Consider the following 18,901-nt stretch of genomic DNA (forward strand, 5'->3'; position numbering starts at 1 on the left):
GGTGGTGAGATGCCGTTGGGTGAAAATGCACGGCGGACCCTTAGCGGGGCTTTTGGTGGTTGCTTGGGAGAAGGAGGAGGCCGAGAGGGGCTGGTTGATGGTGGGGTAACGATATGATAAATCTTTGAATCAATGACTATCATGTACGTACGGCAGCGTCTGAATACGAACCTGCATAGCAGGAACAGCCATCTTGGACGGGACGCATGATTGATGATATATGCACAGGGAATGCCAATCAAATCATGCTAGAATTTTGAAACATGGGCAGGGATAAAAATAGAAAGCAGGCGATGGCTAGGGACATGTACGATTGCTTGCCAAGATGCCGCCCAGATAATATCGAGAGCTCCATGCGCCGCTAGCATGTATCACTATATACACGTATCGCTACTGCATGTGCTTATCGGTCTATCGAGAGTTCTACTCCGTCTTTCCTCGTGGGACTACCTAGAAGCCCATGACTTGATTGCCGTACCTGAGAATCTCGGCCTCCCCTTCCGTCTTGGCAATAGAGACGTCAAACGGCGCGAAACCGGCGGCACGCTGAGCCACAGTGCCGGCCAGCTCCTTGAGGACATCGGCACCGGGCCTGCCGACGTGCCTGCTCTCGCCCACGCCGCCGGGGAAGTCCGAGGGGGGGATCCCGTGGAGGAAGTGCTCGCGCTGCTGGCGGGCGTAGTCGACGTTCTGCCTGGTCATCGGGCACGCGGGGATGTACATGACGCTGGAGTCGGCGTCGCCGGCGTGGACGCCGTCGACAGCGTGGATGGTGTCGCAGTGCCAGGCGACGTAGTCTCCCGGGCGGATGCGCGGGATGGGAACCATCGTATGCGGCAGGTCGAGATGGGGGTGCCATCTGTGGCTGAGCTCCTGGCAGCTACCCGGCCAGGCACCCTGAAGGTCGGGCGAGTCCGGATCGGCCAGCACCCAGCTATCCGGGTCGAGGTACTCGGCGGAGTGCTCTCCGTCCCGGGCCGGCGGCGGAAACGACGTAGACTTGGGTGCGAAGAAGGGTCGGAGGAGGAGATATGCTGTCGAGAGGGACAGGAGGGGGTTGACCAGAAGGGTCCCCTCGCGCGGTCCCGTGTTGGACATGCCGAGCCAGCCCTGGAACGTGCGTAGCATGCTGCAGGCGCCGGCGCCGTCGTACAGATCCTGTGTGGCCTCGATGCGAGTGCTCAGCTCCCACGCGTCGAAGTCCTCCCACCTGCCCTCCAGGATCTTGTCGTACACGTGCGCCTTGCCGTAGCCTTCCTCCTCCCACCGCTCGCAGCTGCCGCCGTCAACGTGGGGACCGAGTGCGAACCCCGCGTCCCCCGGTTGGCGGATGCGCAGCCTGTCCGCGTACATCAGGGGCTGCTGCGTGCTGCATTCAGACTGCGGGTCGGCCGCATTGTAGTACGACATGAGCCAGGTCTGCACTCTGGACATGTTGCCATTCAGACGGGCCGCCAGCTGTGGCCTCGACCAGTACAGCTCAAACACAACCGGCTTGTCAGGCGGAAACGCTAGATATACTGTCAGCAACAGGGACCGTATAGTTAGCTGGGTGACGGCATCGGGGAAGGGATACACACCTCTCGTCGAAGGATTGGCAGCAACGTAGCGCTCAACCTCCTCCTTGAACCCTCTCGCCTCCTTCTCCGGGACGACCTGGCGGACGACAGCGACGCCGCGCTTGCGGAATGTCTCATCAAACTCTGCAGGCGCATTGTCGATGTCGGCAAAGTCGATCTGCGGAATACAGGACGAGCCCTCGTCCTTGATGGCGCGCGTCTCGTCCTTCAACCGGTTGAGCAGCCGATTCCAGCTTTCTTGAAGCGTGGCTCTATCGGTGCGGATGGCGCTCTTGACGTCGGCAAATCGCTGCGGGAGCTTCTCGTCCACATCGCTTCCTGACAGTGACCTGAAGACGGAAGATATGTCACCCTCCGCCTTGGCAGATCTGTGCTCTTGCGCAGCAGTAGCAAGAGTTCTTCTGCATCGGATAGCCGCCAACAAGGTGGGCCGGGTCCTGGAGATGGAAATGCTCAGCATGATGCTGCCGTGTGTGTTCAGCAGCCAATTCTCGAAGGGGAAGAACGCAGAGTAGGATGAAGGGAGAGCCGGAGAGACATGGGAACCGGGAACCCCGCGTCTTCGAAGTAATACGTCCAGTGCCATCTGATCCCCCGCGGGACGTGGGGAGGTTCAATGACGGCCGAGCCCAGCCACGATTTCCTATCAGGGTAATGCGAATGGCGGAACGGGCTTTTCCCCAAAACGGCAAAACACGACGCCTGCCATGGAAACGGCAAGGACAAATCCCCGACATCCAGGCGGATACTTCCCGAACCGTCAGCTTCCGAGGGACGTGACTAGGACATGGCGATTCTATATGATGACGCGTGAGTATATGGCTATATTCTCACGTCGGCCTTGTCACCTTGTCCCTTGAGTGATGTTGGGGTAACAGCCCTGAGACAACAGTGGCTGCGTCGGGTCGAGGTTGGCCGAGAAGACCTGATCGATGAGATCGAGGTCGAAGCTGGGATCGAAATGGCTGAATATGCCGGCATCGCCCACCCAATCTTCGACAGTGTTCGGTGGCTCATCGGAGCCCAACGAGGGGGCGTCGACGTACGGCTGGCATGTCGACGTTGCCGTTGATGCTGCTGCAGTGAGCTGCTGCTGCAGAAGCCGGTCCTGATCTTCATCTTGCTGGCCCTGCGTCGGAGATGGGACGGCTGACGCCTGAGCCGTGGCGGTTCCCTGACCACCGTTCAAGGTCTCCGCAAGCCTCGGCCTGCTCCTATCCGCTGCGATCCTCTCGACCTGATTCAGGGTGTCTGTTGCCATGAGCGCGACGGTGCGGGCAGATGAGAAGGTCCTCCCCAGTTCTTCGAGGACGCCGCAGCTTCGACGGAACAGGCTATACGCCTGCCTGCGGCGGTAGGCCAGAGTGCTGTTCCGGAGACTCTTGTACGCTACCGACGCAGCCAGCGACACGGCATACGGAAGGACAGGCCAGAAGGCAAGGGCGGATTTGAAGTCCTCCGATGCGATCGATACTATACTAGTCGCGACGAAGAGCTGCAGGTCAGAACTCGGAGCCGGATAGCCCTGGCTCTTCTGGCCCTCGGTGGGCCTGGGACGTTCCCGGAGGACCAGGACGGAGAGGTACAGCATCTCCAACGAGGCTGTTGCAACACAAGTCAGCAAGTCGATTCTTCACAGACTGAACCGTCCCAACGTGCTGGAATCCTCGTAGCAGCCGCACCGCATGACTTACCCAGGACGGAACTGCTCAGACCGCCTGCTTTGGCCTCCCCGACCAGATGCTCAAAAGTGACATCCACTTCATCTTCCACCTCGACGGCAGCAGAGTGAGGCCTGTAGCGCGAAATGACCGTGTCCAGAAGGCGCGATATTCGGATGAGCAGCCTGAACGGCGCCGCCTGCTCCGAGCAGGTATCCAGCATCTTCAGCTCCATGTCCTGCCGATGGAGGAGGACAGGGCGCCCGTTTGCCGCAGCATTCAGGCGGTCGAGGACCCAGACGCACCAGAACAGGCGCCTCGGCTTCTCCGAGCCTGTCTCGCCGTCGGGCCAGCCGAGGTGCAGACCCAGCGTCTGGGCATGGTGCACGGCCTGGGAGACGTAGTACGCGGACACCTCACTGCAGTTGGCCTCGTCGGCGTTCAAGGCCATCAGGACGGACACCTGCAGGAGAACGACCCTGTCACGGACAAAGCCCATGTCGAGCGCCTGCTTGACAGCGCGGGAGATGTAGCTCCGGAATTCGATGGGCGGCAGGAGGCGCTCCGTGCATGGCAGACGTAGGTGGCTCCGCAGCTTCGGGTCAGCTGCTGCCACTAGGCAGATGCACTGCTTGAGGGCGACGGACTCGGACGGGCTGTGGCCGGCAAGTTCCTCCCCTCGCATGACGGGGAATAGGGGGTCCACCTTGGCGTAGTAGAGGTTCACGATGATGCCGAGGTCGTGATCCGGTGGTAGAACTGAGAGGCATTCTTGTCGTAGGTGGCTCGATAGAGCTTGTAGGCCCGTGAGGCCGGATGGCTGGATGGTCGGGTCGTACGCGTTGCGGGTGGTGGAGGCATCGTTACCCTCAGCCGACCCCTCCCCGGTAGAGAGGTGTTGACGCGCACCGGGTCTCTGGCCCAACCACACGCCTACGTCGGCATGTCGTGATGTCTGCGTGGCATCGTGGGCATCACTTCGCTGGTTGGTGAGGAACGAGGCTTCCGGGCTGAGGTCTCCGACAAAGCGTAGATATGCATCCTTGGACAGCGGCTGGACCTCGGAGGTATCCCGTGGCGGAACAGAGGATTCGGGGGCGAGAAAGAGCTGAGACCGGCTGTTTGGGCCTTCACCTTCAGGTGCATCCCCAGGATCACCAGGAGTCCTCTTTTTAGTCCGCCTGTCCGAGAGGGGAACTGGTGTCGACTCTATGTGTGGGCAACGTTTCTTCAGAGCATTGTCAGCTAGAAGCGGGGGAGATTGTTTTTTTTCCCTTCTTTCTTTTTCTCCATCTTTTCTTTCGAGAGGAACTAACATGTCTCTTCCTGCATGAATCACACGTCTTCGGTCCTTGCTTTCTCTTTGTGCCTATCCCGCCGACATGGTCGGATACGAATCTGAGCATGGTTGACTTGAAGCCGAGAATGGATATTGGCCTTATTATATGCCAAGGGGCAGTTGACCTATGTATGACGGTCTGGATGGCTCCCCATTTTTGGATTTTATATTGTAGACGAGTAACGAACAATGAAGAATGAGGAGCGAAGAGTGAGAATGATAGATAGATAAAAAACCAACAGACAAAAACATTGTAGTATTAGAGATTGAAAACAAGGTCGGTAGGCGACGAACGGGCTGTGAGGTCGATGCCAAAGCAGAGGAGAGTCCGAGTGGTCCTACGCTAAACCCCAAAGGGCAAATGAGCTTCACGAGATTTCCTCTTCTGCGTCCCAGAATCTCTCTCGATTCTCCAGCTCTCGCACCACCCACAGCACCGCGACCGCCATGATCCGAATACCTGCGGCACGCCGGGCGGCGGCCACCCTGTCCCGAAGGCAGTGGACATGTCCGTCATGCACACATCTCAGTCGAAGGTACTCGCAGAAGGTGACTGACTCGTCCACCCCCCCCGCCGAGGCGCGACAGCCGCGCGAGCCCCCCGACCACCGCCGGCTAGGCGTGCAGCAGGGCCTCTTCACGACATCCGTCTACAGCCCCGGGTCGCCGATATTCCTGCCGCGTGGGGCCCGCGTCTTCAACCGGCTGGTCGACTTCCTCCGGCGGCAGTACGTGCGCTACGGCTTCGACGAGGTCATCACGCCGACCATCTACAAGAAGGCGCTGTGGGCCAAGTCGGGCCACCTCGAGAACTACGGAGACGACATGTACTCGGTGACGGGGTACTCTGACAGGAAGGCCGAGGCGGACGGTTCCGAGTGCCGCGGTCACCAGCACGGGGACGGCAAGGCCGCCGCGGCCGAGTCAAGGGCCCAGGAGAGCGAGGAGGGCGAGGAGGGCGAGGAGGGCGAGGAGGGCGAGGAGGGCGAGGAGGGCGAGTATGGCCTGAAGCCGATGAACTGCCCGGGCCACTGCATAATCTTCGCCTCGGGCCATCACAGCTACCGCGACCTTCCGGTCCGGTACGCCGACTTCAGCCCGCTGCACCGCAACGAGATCTCGGGCGCCCTGAGCGGCCTGACGCGCGTGCGCCGCTTCCACCAGGACGACGGTCACATCTTCTGCCGGCCCAGCCAGGTGGAGGAGGAGATCGGCAAGACGCTCGACTTCGTCCGCGTCGTCTACACGGCCCTGCGGCTCGCCGGAGCGGGCTACCGGCTGGCACTGTCGACCCGCCCCAGGGACGGCTTCATCGGCACCGCCGAGGAGTGGGACCGGGCCGAGGACGCCCTGCGCCGCGCCCTCGACCGGTCCGGCATGGACTGGACCGTCAACGACGGCGACGGCGCCTTCTACGGCCCCAAGATCGACATCGTCCTCCGCGACTCGGACGGCAAGGAGCACCAGACCGCCACCGTCCAGCTCGACTTCCAGCTGCCCAAGCGCTTCGACCTCGAATACCAGGCCCCCGCCCCCGACCACGAGGCTCGCGGCGAGACCACCGACGACCCGGCCGAGTTGGCCCGCTACGGGCCCGTCCGCCCCGTCATGATCCACCGCGCCGTCCTGGGCTCCGTCGAGCGTCTCATGGCCATCCTCATCGAGAGCTACGACGGCAAGTGGCCCTTTTGGCTCAACCCGAGACAGGCCATCGTCTTGACCGTCAATACCTCGGAGCCCGTCGTCCGCTGGGCCAACCACGTGCGCAACGTGCTCGTCGGGAACGACGGGAAGGCCTACCAGGACCTCGAGGCCGGTGTCCTCCCCTCGCCCGACCACCCGCTTCGTCCGACGGGGCTGGCCGTGGATGTCGATGACAGCGCCAGGTCCCTCGGCCTCAAGATCAGGGAGGCCCACAGCGACGGGTACGGCCTCATCCTCGTCGTCGGCGACAAGGATGTCGAGAGTGGACTGGTCAGCCTGGGAAAGGAGAGGTGGACTCCCGAGCAGATGCGTGACAAGATGCAGGTCATGGCTGATACTTTCCAGTGATCAATCACGCTTTTATGTAACAATATGTAGAATTATTCTAGGTGGCAAGACGTTCATTGTCTTCTGTCACTGCTGTACTACTACTATATACTACTGCTGCTCCTACGACTAGTCACTGGATAATCCAACAATGGCAAAATTTCCATCTTTCCTCGTCACTCCTGACCGTTATCCTGGAAATAAAGCAAGTCTCCCCCCCCAAAGCTTTTAGCCGTTGAATCCTCGGTGCTCCTGGTGGTCCTGGTGGTTTTGGCGGTCCTGGCTGCCCTGGCTGTCCTGGCTGCCCTGGCCCCCCTGGACCTGGTTGTCTGGCGGCAGCATATAAGGGTATGGGTAATCATAATCATGACGCGGTAGGTATTCGTCGTCTGGCTGGCTCCCCCAGTCCTCCTGCAATCCATTCATTGGGGGGGTGGGGGTTCCATAGTCTGGCTGGTTCCCCTGACTCCCCCAACTGTTGTAGCCTGACTGGTCTAGGCATTCCTGGATCCCGTGGTTTGGTTGATGCCAGCCGTCGGGCGGCAATACGGGATGCGGCTGGTATCCGTACCAGCCGGTTCGTTGGCTTGGCTGCGGGGACTGAAGATATCTCGGTACGGTCCCCCATGTTTGAGGAGCTTGAAGAGTCTGAGGAATTCGAGGAGCTCGAGGAAGTTGAAAGGCTTGAAAGTCTCGGGAAGCTCGAGGAGCTTGAGAAGCTTGAAGGTCTTGAGGGAGTTGGGGAGGTTGAGGAAGTTGAAGAGGTCGAGGAGGCCGAGGTGTGTGCTGCGCTTGAAGCGCTCGGAGTGTCTGGTGTGCTCGACGGAAGTGAGGTGCCGACCGTGCTTGAACCGCCCGGAGCTCTCGCCATTCTCGGAGCGCCCGTTCCTCTAGAAGTACGTAGAAGTCCTGCCGTTCGTGAGGTGCCTGATTCTGTCGGACTTCTACAAGTTTCTGCCGCGCGTGCCTCGCGCGGAGTATCATTCTGGCTTGAAGATTTCGAATATGCTCATGTCTCCGAATCAATCGAAGTGCCTGCTGTGCTCGAATCATGTCGGCCGCCTGATTCGCGCGGCTGCCGTCGACTATCTCGTCTCCGTCGTTGGACCCTTGAACCCTGCTGACTCCTTGGGGTGCGTCGGAGTCTAGAGTAACGTCGGATCCTTGGTGGTCATGGAAGCCTTGAGCCCCGCTGGAGTCCTGAGGTCCGTCGACGTGCCGATATCCGTCCAATCCCTAATTTTGCTGGACCCCTTGATATGATTGGTTTGTTGGCAGGTTCCCGCCGAATTCATCGAACCCCATGTGCCCTGCGGAGGCCTGATTTTGCTGGTTCAGCTGTCGATGCTGGCTTGGCCGTCGTTCCTGTCGCTGTTGTTGCTGCCGGTTCAGCTGTTGCTGGATTTGCGGACAAGCGTGCTGTTCTCGTTCTCCAGCGTCTTCCTCGTCTATATTGCCTGGATGCACTGGATGGTCTCGAGGCAAACCCCGGTTCAGGCTGGGCATGACTTCGTCCGGCCCTTCTTCCGGCCATCGCTCCGGCGATTCTTCTGGCAGGGCTGGCTGACCGGGGGGGGGTCCCTGGTCCGGGGTTTGCTGGTATGCGGCCGGCGCTTCGTCCGCGCCGGGCTGTCCTAGGAGGTGTCCCAGTTCCAGATCTAGGCTGGCGAGAAACCCGTCATCCATGTCCGGCAGGCTCGGTATGGCAGCTTGGTCCGGAACCTGTTGAATTGCAGAAGGGGACTCTTGACTCAAGTCTGACTGGCCCGGGAGAAAATCTTGGGTCATCCGGGGCAGTTCCGGAGATGCGTAGGTGCTCTGGTTCGAGTGAAATGCATAATCTTGCTGACCTATCTGGCATGCCTGAAGACGCGCCCCCCGGACCCCGTCGTTCCCCTCGGACCGCTTGGATATCTCGGCTTCCATGTTTTTGCCGTCTCTGGAGGTCCTCTTGAGCGCCTCGCTCGTCTTGAACCCTTCAATTCCCTCGGACCCCTGGACTCCTTGGTTCCCCTAGTTCCCCCTGGATCCCTCGTTTCCGCCGGACTCGTCCCTCGGCTTGTAATTATACAGAGGTCTGGTATGGAGCGTCAGTAAGATGCCGGATGGGACTCACGACACATAGAAGCCAGGATGTGGGAGGGAGAGGGAGCAAAAGGCAACGCACTTCTTGAGTTCCTCATCGACGGTGCCTCCAGCCGCCTCAATGCGAGCAATCATCTGGCGGCGCTCTTCCATCTTTTCTCTCATGAATTCGACCGTCTTGTTGAGCACGAGTCCCTCCGAGCGCCCTTGACCCTCGAGTCCGGGAACGAGATGTGTCAGACGGTCGAATCCTTCCCTGATTGCCTGGCGACGCTTCTGTTCTAGGGGGGGTTCAAGTCAGCCAAGGATATACGTCGAGGCTGCGCGTGCGTGCGCGTGCGTGCGGGTTATGTGGGTGTATTACCAGATGCTATGTGATTCTGCTTCTTCTCTTCCTCGGTCAGTCGCGGCTTGTCGTCTCCGCCACCACCAGGAGCGCCCCCATCTGGATTCTGAGGTGATAGCATTGCTGCTCTGCTGTCTGCCACCCTCCAGGGGGGGGGGGGGGTTGAAGATGTACTCGTACGCGTGCGTGCCCTGGACGCGTGCTCCCGTATGTTTATGCGTTCTTGTGTTCTGCACAGTCCGAGGATTTATATTTTTTTGACGTGTGAGTCTGAGGATTGGAGAATGAAATGATGCTGATGATGATGGGTGGTGGGTGTTGGATGTTGGACGTTGAATGTTGGTGGGGGACAAGCTGAGGATGGGATCTTTTGTATCAACCCCAGATTTTGTCAATGTACGGCAGGAACGCCCCCCAAGGTATTACCGCGTAGTATTACGATCACGTAGGGCTACGTATATTAAGAAGCTGCTATTACTGCTTGCTAGTATTGCTTGCTAGTACTGCTTGCTAGTGCTGCTTTGCTGTTACTACCACTGCTACTACTTACTCTCTATTGCTGCTTACTATTACCACCTACTACCATAATAGTAGCAGCAGCAGTAGTAGTAGTAGTAGCGACGACGGCAGACGTCAACACAACCAAGTTCCTTTCACGTGAAATTATCATGAGCTTCTACGTAAAGTGTCGTTGAGTGGCGCGATTCACAGATGCGCTTTCGGTGCCTTTTACTGCTATATCACTACTATACTACTACTATGCTGCTGCTATGTTGCTACTAGTATGGTCGTTTTACTTACCTGCAACTGTGGTAACCATGGCGAGATATTACTCGTACGGAGCCGTATGAGTATAAACATTGAGATTAGCTGCCGATGATGGTAGTGGTGATGGCATATGCAGTGTCACAGTCACATGCAATTCAGTGTGCTGCAGATCTATAAAGTAGTAATATCATGTTCAATCACATGCCTTGATCTGACGACGCAATAGTGACAGAAACCCACCGCCAAACACTGGCTTCCTTTGTTCTTCTTCCCTTCTCAGTCTCCTCCTCTCGCCACTGACCTAATAGTATTATCCGTACTGCACTGCATCCTCTTGTCTCCTTCCCGTACCCGATGCGTATGGAGAATCTCCACGTGATAGTTTTGATGAAGTAATCTTGACCACATATACAGACACGATCCTGCTGCTCAACCGGTCTGCTCTTCCTTTCTGTCATTGTATATAAAGCAGTAATATGGGATCGACCTGTCCATTTTTCTCATAGCAAATTTCATGGACCCCTCTGTTCTTGCCTGCCACGCACTATATAATAAACCAAGGAAAGACCAAGGAAGGGAAAGATGAGAAGAAGGCAAAAAGAGGAAGAAAAGAAAAAAGAGCCCCCCCCCCCCCAAAAAAAAAGATATGGCGTAGCATCTACACCAAGAGGAGAGAGACAGCTCAATCGTCTGCAGGCCCTTCCTCCTCGGCAAACTCCTCCTCGTCCTGCTGAAAGATGACCTTCTCGGCCATGGCCAGAGTCTTCCGGACAGGTAGGCCGACGACGTTGTCGACGCTGCCCTCGATCTTCTCGACGAGCAGCATACCGCCGATGCCCTGGATAGCGTACCCGCCGGCCTTGTCCGCTCCCTCGCGCGTCTTGACGTAGGCCTCGACGACGTCGTCGGGGAGCCCGTCATCCTCTGCCCAGAAATACACCTTGGTCTCCTCGGTGTGGGTGGCGATGTCGTAGCCCGGGTGCCGGGCGTCCTCTCGCGGAGCGACGACGGTGACGGACGTGAGGACCTTGTGGACCCTGGTATCGCGCATGGTGCGCAGCATGCGCAGGTGCTCGGCCTCGTTACGCGGCTTCTCGAGGATGCGCCCGTCGCGCGTCACGATGACGGTGTCGGCCGCAATCACCAGGCTGGGATCCGGTATCGACTTGAGGTGCGTCTCCAGCGCCGCGCTGTAGACGTCCAGGCACTTCCGTCGCCCGGTGGCGGCCACATACTCGTAAGGCCCGTAGGCCGTCTTGTCCAGATCCTCGGGCTTGGTCGACGGCAAGATCTCGAGGTTCCTCAGGCCGACCTGCAGGAGTTTGCACGCCAAAGTCAATACAACCCTTCCGACCCTCTTCTTCTTCTTCTTCTACTGCTTCCTCTTCTTCTCATCGTCATCCTACTGACCTGCTGAAGCAGCGCCTTTCTTCTGGGGGAGGCAGAGGCGAGTATCACTCGCTTCGAGTTGAGATAGCTGAGGATGGGCAGCTCCAGAGGCCGAGGACCCCTGCGAGGTCCAGGAGGCATCATTGATCGGCGGGAGGTTGCCTTGTCGTATTCCGGTGGCGGTCCCGCTGGCTCTTTCGACGAGTCTGCCATACTGGAGGAGGAGCACTGGGGATGGATGTCGTGCGTTGCGTTTTGCCTGTTGGTGTGTTGCTGCAGCTTGATGGGCGGTAGACGACAGTAAATGTCACCAACTCTGGAGGGGCCTGTCGCCGCTGCTGGTGCCCCGCCACGCTTTTGCTCTGTAGAGAGCATTGACTAGTATTACTGCTACTAGCACGTAACATCAACTTGCAGCGCACCACTGCACATCATATTGTACAGTGCATATGGAATTACTATATAGAGGGCCTTGTTTTTTTCTTTCTTCCCCCTATCGTATCTTGACAGATTTTTCCTGTCGGGAGAAAACATCATTTTTGACCTGTTGCCGTAATATTGGTACTGAATTGTAGTGATACCCTGAGCGAGGAGTGGTGTGAAACTCCGTGGTACCCGAACAGTGAATATCCCATACCAGCTGAAGTCACCATTTCCGGACTAGCGTGGAAGGAAATAGATACGTACCTTTACCTCACAGTATTACACCACTGTACAGGGTAAATTCCATTGCACTCACTCTTATTGTCCAAATTCCTTCAATGAAGAAAGAGAAAAGTCCACACACAGACATTGACAGCTTCCAAAGCCGAACGCGACCTGCAAACCACCCCAGCCAAAAATTGAGACGCTGCAGTCCACCATCTCCCCTGGCTAGCGACGCAGAGACCCTTCGACCCTCACGTCAATCCCCCTCCCCCCCCCCCCCCCCCCCATCCAAGCTTTTGCGACCACATCTCTGCCTCCTTAGCTAGTTACATCTCCCCGGTCCGACCTTTCTTCTCTTTCCCCCTGCCCCCCCTTGCCTATCCTCGCTGCGCCGTTTCACCCGCCCACCTACCACCGGTCGGACGCGTCGACAGCTTGAACCCGCAAATCCGCCCGCTGCCGCCGCTACCGCCCACCCGCCGACGGCTACATCGAAAAAAAAGCCGTTGTGCCGAGCACGCTGGGAATATATACACCCCACGATTGAATTCGCGATACCGGAAGCGGCGCGACGGCAGCCCCGGGATGCGAGCAGACACAATGGACTCGAAGCGCAAGGCCAATGGCGCTGCGTCGCCCGACAGCGAGGACCGCGCCGGGAAGCGGCGCAAGTTGGCTGTAAGATCTTCCTCGACCCTTGACATCGTACTCATGCCGCCGCGTGTCGCACCTCCCTCCCCCCCCCCTCCCCGGACATCACCCCGCCCGCCGGGGAATTGATCGATGATGCACGCCACGCACCCTACTGTCGAGACGAAGCTGACCTCTCACCTTTGCCTCCGTCACCAGGAGTCTTACGATCTCTCCAAGGGAGAATCACCGGACTCGACTTCGGCCTACGGGCTGACCCTTGTCGATCAGATTCGTCGAACAGCCGATAAAAGGTACGGTGCACAGAAAGCTGCGACTCCATTGCATCTGCTGACCGCGCACATCTGCCCGTCTGCAGCGGCCGTCGTGTGGCAGGATACTTCGAGGATCTCCCGCCTGTCAAGGGTAACGAGGACTACTACGAGCGCACGCGCATGCCCATCTCCCTCTCCATGATCGAGGACAAGCTGCAGGCTGGCGAGTTTGCCAACCTGTCAGAGCTCGAGAGCTACTTCAAGCGTATGATCTCCAACGCAAAGGAGTGGTTCCCCCGCTCTTCGTCCACCTACGACGACGCCGAGCGCGTCCGCAAGGCCGTCAGCAACTACATGACCAAGACGAACCCGGCCTACCAGACCAGGGGCTACCAAGCCATCGCCACACCTCTTCCCGGTGAAGAGGGGACACCCAAGCCGGCGGGAGGCCCGAAGCGCCGTTCTTCGGCAGCCGCCGCCGCCGCCGCCGCCGCTGCGGCGGCGACTGACGAGGACGAAGAGAAAGAGGAGGATGGCGGCAAGGAAGACGGGGACGACGAGGAGGACGAAGAGGACGAGAAGCAAGAAGAGGAAGAAGAAGAAGATAGCACGCCCGCCGGGTCGAAGAGGCGATCTATCATCCTCAAGCGGAGGGGTCCCACCCGGTCGACACGAAACTCCATCTCCGCACCGCAGGAGACGCCTCGAAAGTCTGCTGCGTCCGCGAAGCCAGACCACCAGTACGAGGACGTGCCCTACAAGGGTCTGAGTTTCCAGCAGGCCCAGGAGAAGATTGTCGAGGAGATGCTACGTCACAGGGAACCAGAGTATGTCCACGCGCACGCGCGCACGCACGCACACACACACACACACACACACACACACACACATCCGTCTCGAGGGGATGGTCCCAGTACCGTCTCTCCCCCCCTTCTCCGCATCGATCGACTGACCGTTTCTCCGCAGGTACGACAGCGCGTACTTTGAGGCATTTGTGAACCTGCCTCCCCGTGCACTCAGGGACTACTACAAGATGATCGCGGACCCTCTGTCCCTCAAGAAGCTCCAGAAGATGGTCAAGGGAGTGCAGAGCCGTCACGAGTCGACGGGCACCACGGAATTCAAGTCGTGGGCCCAGTTTGAGGACAAAGCTGCTCTTCTGTGGGAGAATGCGTTTTACTACAACGAGGAGAAGAGTGAGATATACATACTGGCTCAGGAACTCAAGGTGAAGTCCCCCCCCCTCCAGCGCTCCGGCCCGTCATTCAGTGACCGGCGTCACAGTGACTAACATTACGCATGCAACAGGACTTCTTCTACAGGCACCTCAAGTCAGCTCAGCAGGCCGTCCAGGAGCCGGCCCAGCCGAAGATCAAGCTCAAGGTGGGACAGCAGCAGCAGGCCGAACCGTCATCAAACAGCAAGAAGATCACCATCCACGTCGGCAACGGCCACGGCCACGGCGGATCCGTCGACTCTCCCACTCCCGCATCCCCAGCAAAACAGCAGCAGCAGCAGCAGCAGCAGCAGCAGACGCCATCAGCATCGGTGAAGGAAACAGCAGCAGTGAACGGGACGCACACGCAACTGTCGCTCGCTCCCGTGGATAAAGCAAGCAGCATCTCATCGCTCAGTCCGTCCGTGAAAAACCAGCAGCAACTGCCTGGATCGCCGGCCGTGCGGGCGCCCAGCGTGGCGTCGGGCCAGATGACGCCCGGAGAGGCCGGGCGACCTCCATACCCGGCTGCTCCGTCGCAGCCGCCGCAGACGCAGGTGCAGGCTCCTCCTCCGCCGCCGCCGCCGGTGATCCCAATGGAGCCGAAACTGCTGAGGGGTACAGGAAAGGGTACGTTCTTGAAGTCACTGTGATGGGAAAAAAGAAGAGAAAAGAGTGAGAAGAAGAAGAGCGAAAGAGAGAAGAAGATGAAGCTGACATGTAGATTCTAAAACCGCAGGCGTCAAAGACGCTCTCCTATCATCTCTACGTCTCCAGTTCTACAGCCACGCGCGCCACGAGCCCACTCTGACGACGATCCTCCCGGACGCCAAGGAGATGCAGCAGTCGGCGACGGTCAACCTGACGGCCGACTTCGGGCGGCTCTTGGCGATCGCGACGCTGCCCGACTTCATACAGGACAGGCAGTACTCCCTCTGGACGCTGCTGGACAGGCAGCCCCTCAAGACGAGCATGCAGCCCCCCTCGGTGCTGGCGCAGGCCGTGCCCGACCTGACGCACCGGGACAGGGTGTTTGAGGCGATGCTCCGCCCGGGCATCAACACCCTCGAGGCCCACCTCGTCGCTGCCATACCCAGGGCGGAGAGGGTGCAGGGGGGTCCGGAGGTCGAGCTCGAGGTCTTTACCGTCTACGTGAATGTCTTGCGGGGTAGCTGAGGGGCATTGGGGGGGAGAGTGGGAGTGGCGTTGCTGTATACAATTGTTCAGTAGAGAGAAGAGAAAAAAAAGAGCGAGAGAGAGAGAGAGAGGTTGGTATCATGGGACGAATGGAGAGATGGGCGTTTGGATGATGATTTCTTTTTCCTTGGTTTCTTTCTTCTTCTTCTCTCTTTCTTCTCTTTGGTAATGTGTTGTAGTCTTATCTTTCCGATTCCTAGGCGTATGGGATTCTTTTCTTTTCTCTCTCTCTAGGAGTATTATTGCTAGTAGTTAACCATGACAATAGGCTGATCGTGTCTTGCTCAGGTCTCTGTTTGCACGGGGTATGGTGATGTACACATAGATGTATACGTATTATATGTATAGATATATAATCTGCTTAAAATTACAAGTCATCTTTAGCAAGGTGATGGACTTTGAGATGAGGAGAAACGGAACAAGGCGGGAAATAAGCAGAAGGGAAAGAAGAGGAGCGGAAGAAAAAAGAAGATTAAAATAAAGAGAAGGTGAAGAGAAGAGAGAGAGAGAAAGAGAAATAAAGAAGGGAGTTAATAGACAGTATATTGATCATCTCCATTTCCAAAAGAAAAAAAAAAGGTCTTCTGACACCGAACCACCCCTGCTCCTATCAATCGAACTACTGCGGTTCGTATCCATCCAAGATGGAAAGAGTTGCCAGATTGGAACCCACGGCGAGGGCGAGCGGTGCGGTGCGGCGGTCACAATCCTCCTCCTCTACCCCCCCCCCCCCCCCCCCCCCCCCCCCCCCCCTCTCCATCCATCCATTCTTTCGGCCCAAACAGAGGAAGAGGAGAGTGTTGACGCCTGCCGGATCCCCGAGACAAACCGATCGTTACGAAAAAGCGCGTCATCCCTCCCCTCCACCTTCACGATGACGGATGGTCAATGTCATCTCTCTCTTCTCATATAATACCTCTCTCTAGCGCCGCTCCCCACCCCTTCAGGGGTTCGAATAGGGAGATTAATATACAGGAAAAGAAAAGAAAGAAAAAAGAAAGAGAGAGAGAGAGATCATAGAGAACGGGAAGAATGCCGACATATTTTCAATTCACCCAGGGTACGGAATCACGCGTCCGTCCCAACAGCGACGCCTCACCGCTCCTAGGACGATACCGAGCCGTACCGACAGCACAGCAGGGAAGTCTACGGGTGGGGAGGAGATCGAGTCGATGGGGACTGTTCTCCGGCGGCGGCGGCGGCGGCGGCGGCGGTCCCTACAGCAGCTTACGCGCCGCCGGGTACGGAGCTGTCCTCGATGCCGGGGGGTTCGGTGACGACGATGACGACGACGACGACGGAGGCGACGTAGATGACCTCGATGATCTGGATGGTTCGGTCCGGGCCAGGCTCTGGAGACGATGGGTCCTGGATCTCTGGGTGAGGCCGAGGAATGTCGCCGTCAAGAGGGTGGTTGATCATTGGTATTCGCGCTATGGGCTGTTGGTGTTTATGCCTGCGTTGCTGGTGAGTTTCGTCCCTCTTTCCTCTTCCTCTCCTCCTTCTTCCTTCTTCCTCTTCCTCCTCTTCTTCTCATCCTATCCTGTTCAGAGGGGAAGGGAGGGGACGGTGATCTGAGCTGACAGGGATTGTTGTCTCATAGACGATTGCCTGGTGTGCGATCCCTCTACCGCAGTACAGACTACCTGACGGCTACGGCGGTGACGGTGACGATGGCGACGACGTGTCCGGTGGGGGCGACCGGACGCCTGGTCACGGGAGGGCGCGCGTGCAGGTCAACTTCTGGTTCTTCCTGTTCGTCTACTACGGGCTGTATAACCTCACGGCTCTGATCTGGATAACCAAGCTGTTCAACCTGTATAGTCTGAACTGGTACGTGCCCGAGTCCACAGCCGCCGCGAGGATGACCCACGTCTGACCGTGGAGAGGTGAGAGGAGTGGGTGATAGCTGTGCTGACGCAAGAGGGACACAACTTCTCAGGTGGCCGCAATCCTTGGGCTTCCCGGCGACGGTGTCCCTGATCGCCATCGTGTCGCTCGCGGTCCCCATACCGATATACTACATGGACTCTACCCGCTTCCTGACGATGCACAACACGGCGTGGATAGCGTGGACATTCATCACCATGGCACTCCCCGTCGCCATCGCGCTCCTGATCCTGCGCAACAACGAGCGTCACATCGGCCTGCGCAGCACCCTCTCGGAGACGCAGCGCATATTCACGGCGTCGTGGTGGACGGGTGACGTCGACTCCATGACCACGGCGTCCATGGGCAGGTCCGGTCGGAGGAGACCGGCCGTCGCCGAGGACGGATTCCTGATCGACGACGACGACGACGGCCACTACTACTACGACGACGGCAGCTTGGCGGTCGTCGACGACCTCGACGCTCCCCCGCCGTCGCGCACGCGTGCCTCCCGTCGTGCGGCCGCCACATCCAGGACCGGCCCGCCGCCGCCGCTGGCACTGGTAAAGTCTTGGTTCCCGGCCAGCTTCGTCCGCTTCCTCTGGTTCTGCGTCGCCCTGTTCGTAGGACTGATGGCCTACGTCCTCGGCGAGGCCTACGCGGAGCTGTACCTGCGCACGCTGCCTCACAACAGCTTCGAGACGGTCATCTACGTCTATGGGTGGGTCGTGACGGTCCACCTGCTCGATCTGCTGACTGGCTTCGTCATTGGTGCGCGAGAGGGTGAGAGGGTCGGAAGTTATCCTCTGAGCTGGGTGTTTAAACTGTACGATTTTCTCTCTCCCATCTTTCCATCCATCCAACCCCTGTCTTGCCTTTTCTCTCTCTCTCTCTCTCTCTCTCTCTCTCTCTCTCTCTCTCTCCCTCCCTCGTTCTCGCATGCACACACACACGCACACATACATACATACATACATACATATATATATGGCAAGCTTACTGACACGTGTTTTTTCCCCTCTTGTCCTCTCGATTCCAGATACTTCATGCTCACCTACCAGACCTACGTCCGAGCACTATACGCCCGCCTCCGCTCCCCTCAGCAATTCGTAGTCCTGCAGATGCTGTCGTCGACGCGCCTCGTCATCATAACCCCCATCATGATGACCAGCTTCTTCCACAGGATTCTCGGTATCCTCGGCCTCACGACGCTCAGCTACGCCACGTACCAGAAGCTGCAGACGCGCAACGTCTTCATCCGCTTCCTCGCGGAGAACACGTCGATGATCGCCTTCCTGGGGAGCGTTCTCGTCCTGCACTTTGGCGTCAACAAGGACGTCTACCCTTACTTCTCGTTCGATGGCAACGGCAACGCCAATGACGGCGACGGTGATCAGCGGCAGGACGGGTACTACGACTTCAACATGATCTTCTGGGCCTCGGGGGTGACGTGGGCCTGCGAGCTGGTTGCCAGCCTGATCCTCCGTCTGCTCCTCCGTGGTCTGTTCGGCGTCGACGTCGGGCTCGAGGGCCGCGTTGACCTGGCTGTGTGGCCGGAGCTGCTGCCTACTTGTGTTGCCGTCACGCTGCACGTGTTGCAGAATATGCTGTTTTCCATTATCCGTCTGCGATTTAGAGCTTGAGAATTTCCCTTCTTTTTCTCCTCTTCTCTTCCTTTTCCTTTTCCTTTCCCCCTTTTCTGTCATGATGTGCTTCTTGTTTGTTTTTTCTTTCCTCTCTCCTCGGCATGTTTTCTACTTCATTTCTTTCTTTCTTTTCTTTTCTTTTCTTTTTTTTCTTTTTTTTCTTTACTTGTAGGTTATGGAGTTTTGTTCTATCCTTGGACGATTCAGAAAAATACCCACTG

The 18,901-nt window shown here is 58.0% G+C and overlaps 8 protein-coding genes across 8 annotated transcripts; 3 read left to right on the forward strand and 5 right to left on the reverse strand.

Moving 5' to 3' along the window:
• Window positions 1-450: 450 nt before the first annotated feature.
• On the reverse strand, window positions 451-2,040 carry GMORB2_3872 (DUF1479 domain protein; the record flags this gene model as incomplete). Its single annotated transcript, XM_035465848.1, has 2 exons — window positions 451-1,511; window positions 1,581-2,040. 2 exons carry the CDS (start codon window positions 2,038-2,040, stop codon window positions 451-453), a joined length of 1,521 nt encoding a protein of 506 aa, XP_035323685.1.
• A 384-nt stretch (window positions 2,041-2,424) lies between these two features.
• GMORB2_3873 (fungal specific transcription factor) lies at window positions 2,425-4,647 on the reverse strand (the record flags this gene model as incomplete). The annotated part of the gene is made up of 3 exons (XM_035465849.1): window positions 2,425-3,182; window positions 3,275-4,359; window positions 4,583-4,647. 3 exons carry the CDS (start codon window positions 4,645-4,647, stop codon window positions 2,425-2,427), a joined length of 1,908 nt encoding a protein of 635 aa, XP_035323686.1.
• Window positions 4,648-5,027: 380 nt separating this feature from the next.
• GMORB2_3874 (threonyl-tRNA synthetase) lies at window positions 5,028-6,632 on the forward strand (the record flags this gene model as incomplete). Its single annotated transcript, XM_035465850.1, has 1 exon — window positions 5,028-6,632. One exon carries the CDS (start codon window positions 5,028-5,030, stop codon window positions 6,630-6,632), a length of 1,605 nt encoding a protein of 534 aa, XP_035323687.1.
• A 207-nt stretch (window positions 6,633-6,839) lies between these two features.
• On the reverse strand, window positions 6,840-7,482 carry GMORB2_3875 (uncharacterized protein; the record flags this gene model as incomplete). Its single annotated transcript, XM_035465851.1, has 2 exons — window positions 6,840-7,115; window positions 7,183-7,482. The coding sequence occupies 2 exons, from the start codon at window positions 7,480-7,482 to the stop codon at window positions 6,840-6,842; spliced, it is 576 nt and encodes a 191-aa protein (XP_035323688.1).
• Window positions 7,483-7,756: 274 nt separating this feature from the next.
• Window positions 7,757-8,537, reverse strand: GMORB2_3876 (uncharacterized protein; the record flags this gene model as incomplete). Its single annotated transcript, XM_035465852.1, has 2 exons — window positions 7,757-7,921; window positions 8,121-8,537. The coding sequence occupies 2 exons, from the start codon at window positions 8,535-8,537 to the stop codon at window positions 7,757-7,759; spliced, it is 582 nt and encodes a 193-aa protein (XP_035323689.1).
• Window positions 8,538-8,624: 87 nt separating this feature from the next.
• Window positions 8,625-11,412, reverse strand: GMORB2_3877 (septum formation protein; the record flags this gene model as incomplete). Its single annotated transcript, XM_035465853.1, has 5 exons — window positions 8,625-8,688; window positions 8,779-8,977; window positions 9,061-9,185; window positions 10,527-11,122; window positions 11,221-11,412. The coding sequence occupies 5 exons, from the start codon at window positions 11,410-11,412 to the stop codon at window positions 8,625-8,627; spliced, it is 1,176 nt and encodes a 391-aa protein (XP_035323690.1).
• Window positions 11,413-12,447: 1,035 nt separating this feature from the next.
• GMORB2_3878 (BROMO protein) lies at window positions 12,448-15,144 on the forward strand (the record flags this gene model as incomplete). Its single annotated transcript, XM_035465854.1, has 6 exons — window positions 12,448-12,525; window positions 12,697-12,791; window positions 12,857-13,579; window positions 13,719-13,980; window positions 14,061-14,598; window positions 14,708-15,144. The coding sequence occupies 6 exons, from the start codon at window positions 12,448-12,450 to the stop codon at window positions 15,142-15,144; spliced, it is 2,133 nt and encodes a 710-aa protein (XP_035323691.1).
• A 1,053-nt stretch (window positions 15,145-16,197) lies between these two features.
• GMORB2_3879 (uncharacterized protein) lies at window positions 16,198-18,677 on the forward strand (the record flags this gene model as incomplete). The annotated part of the gene is made up of 4 exons (XM_035465855.1): window positions 16,198-16,632; window positions 16,769-16,998; window positions 17,108-17,860; window positions 18,074-18,677. 4 exons carry the CDS (start codon window positions 16,198-16,200, stop codon window positions 18,675-18,677), a joined length of 2,022 nt encoding a protein of 673 aa, XP_035323692.1.
• Window positions 18,678-18,901: the final 224 nt, after the last annotated feature.

This window comes from Geosmithia morbida (genome assembly GCF_012550715.1).
Source record: "Geosmithia morbida isolate 1262 chromosome Unknown scaffold_2, whole genome shotgun sequence".
NCBI classification, from domain to species: domain Eukaryota; kingdom Fungi; phylum Ascomycota; class Sordariomycetes; order Hypocreales; family Bionectriaceae; genus Geosmithia; species Geosmithia morbida.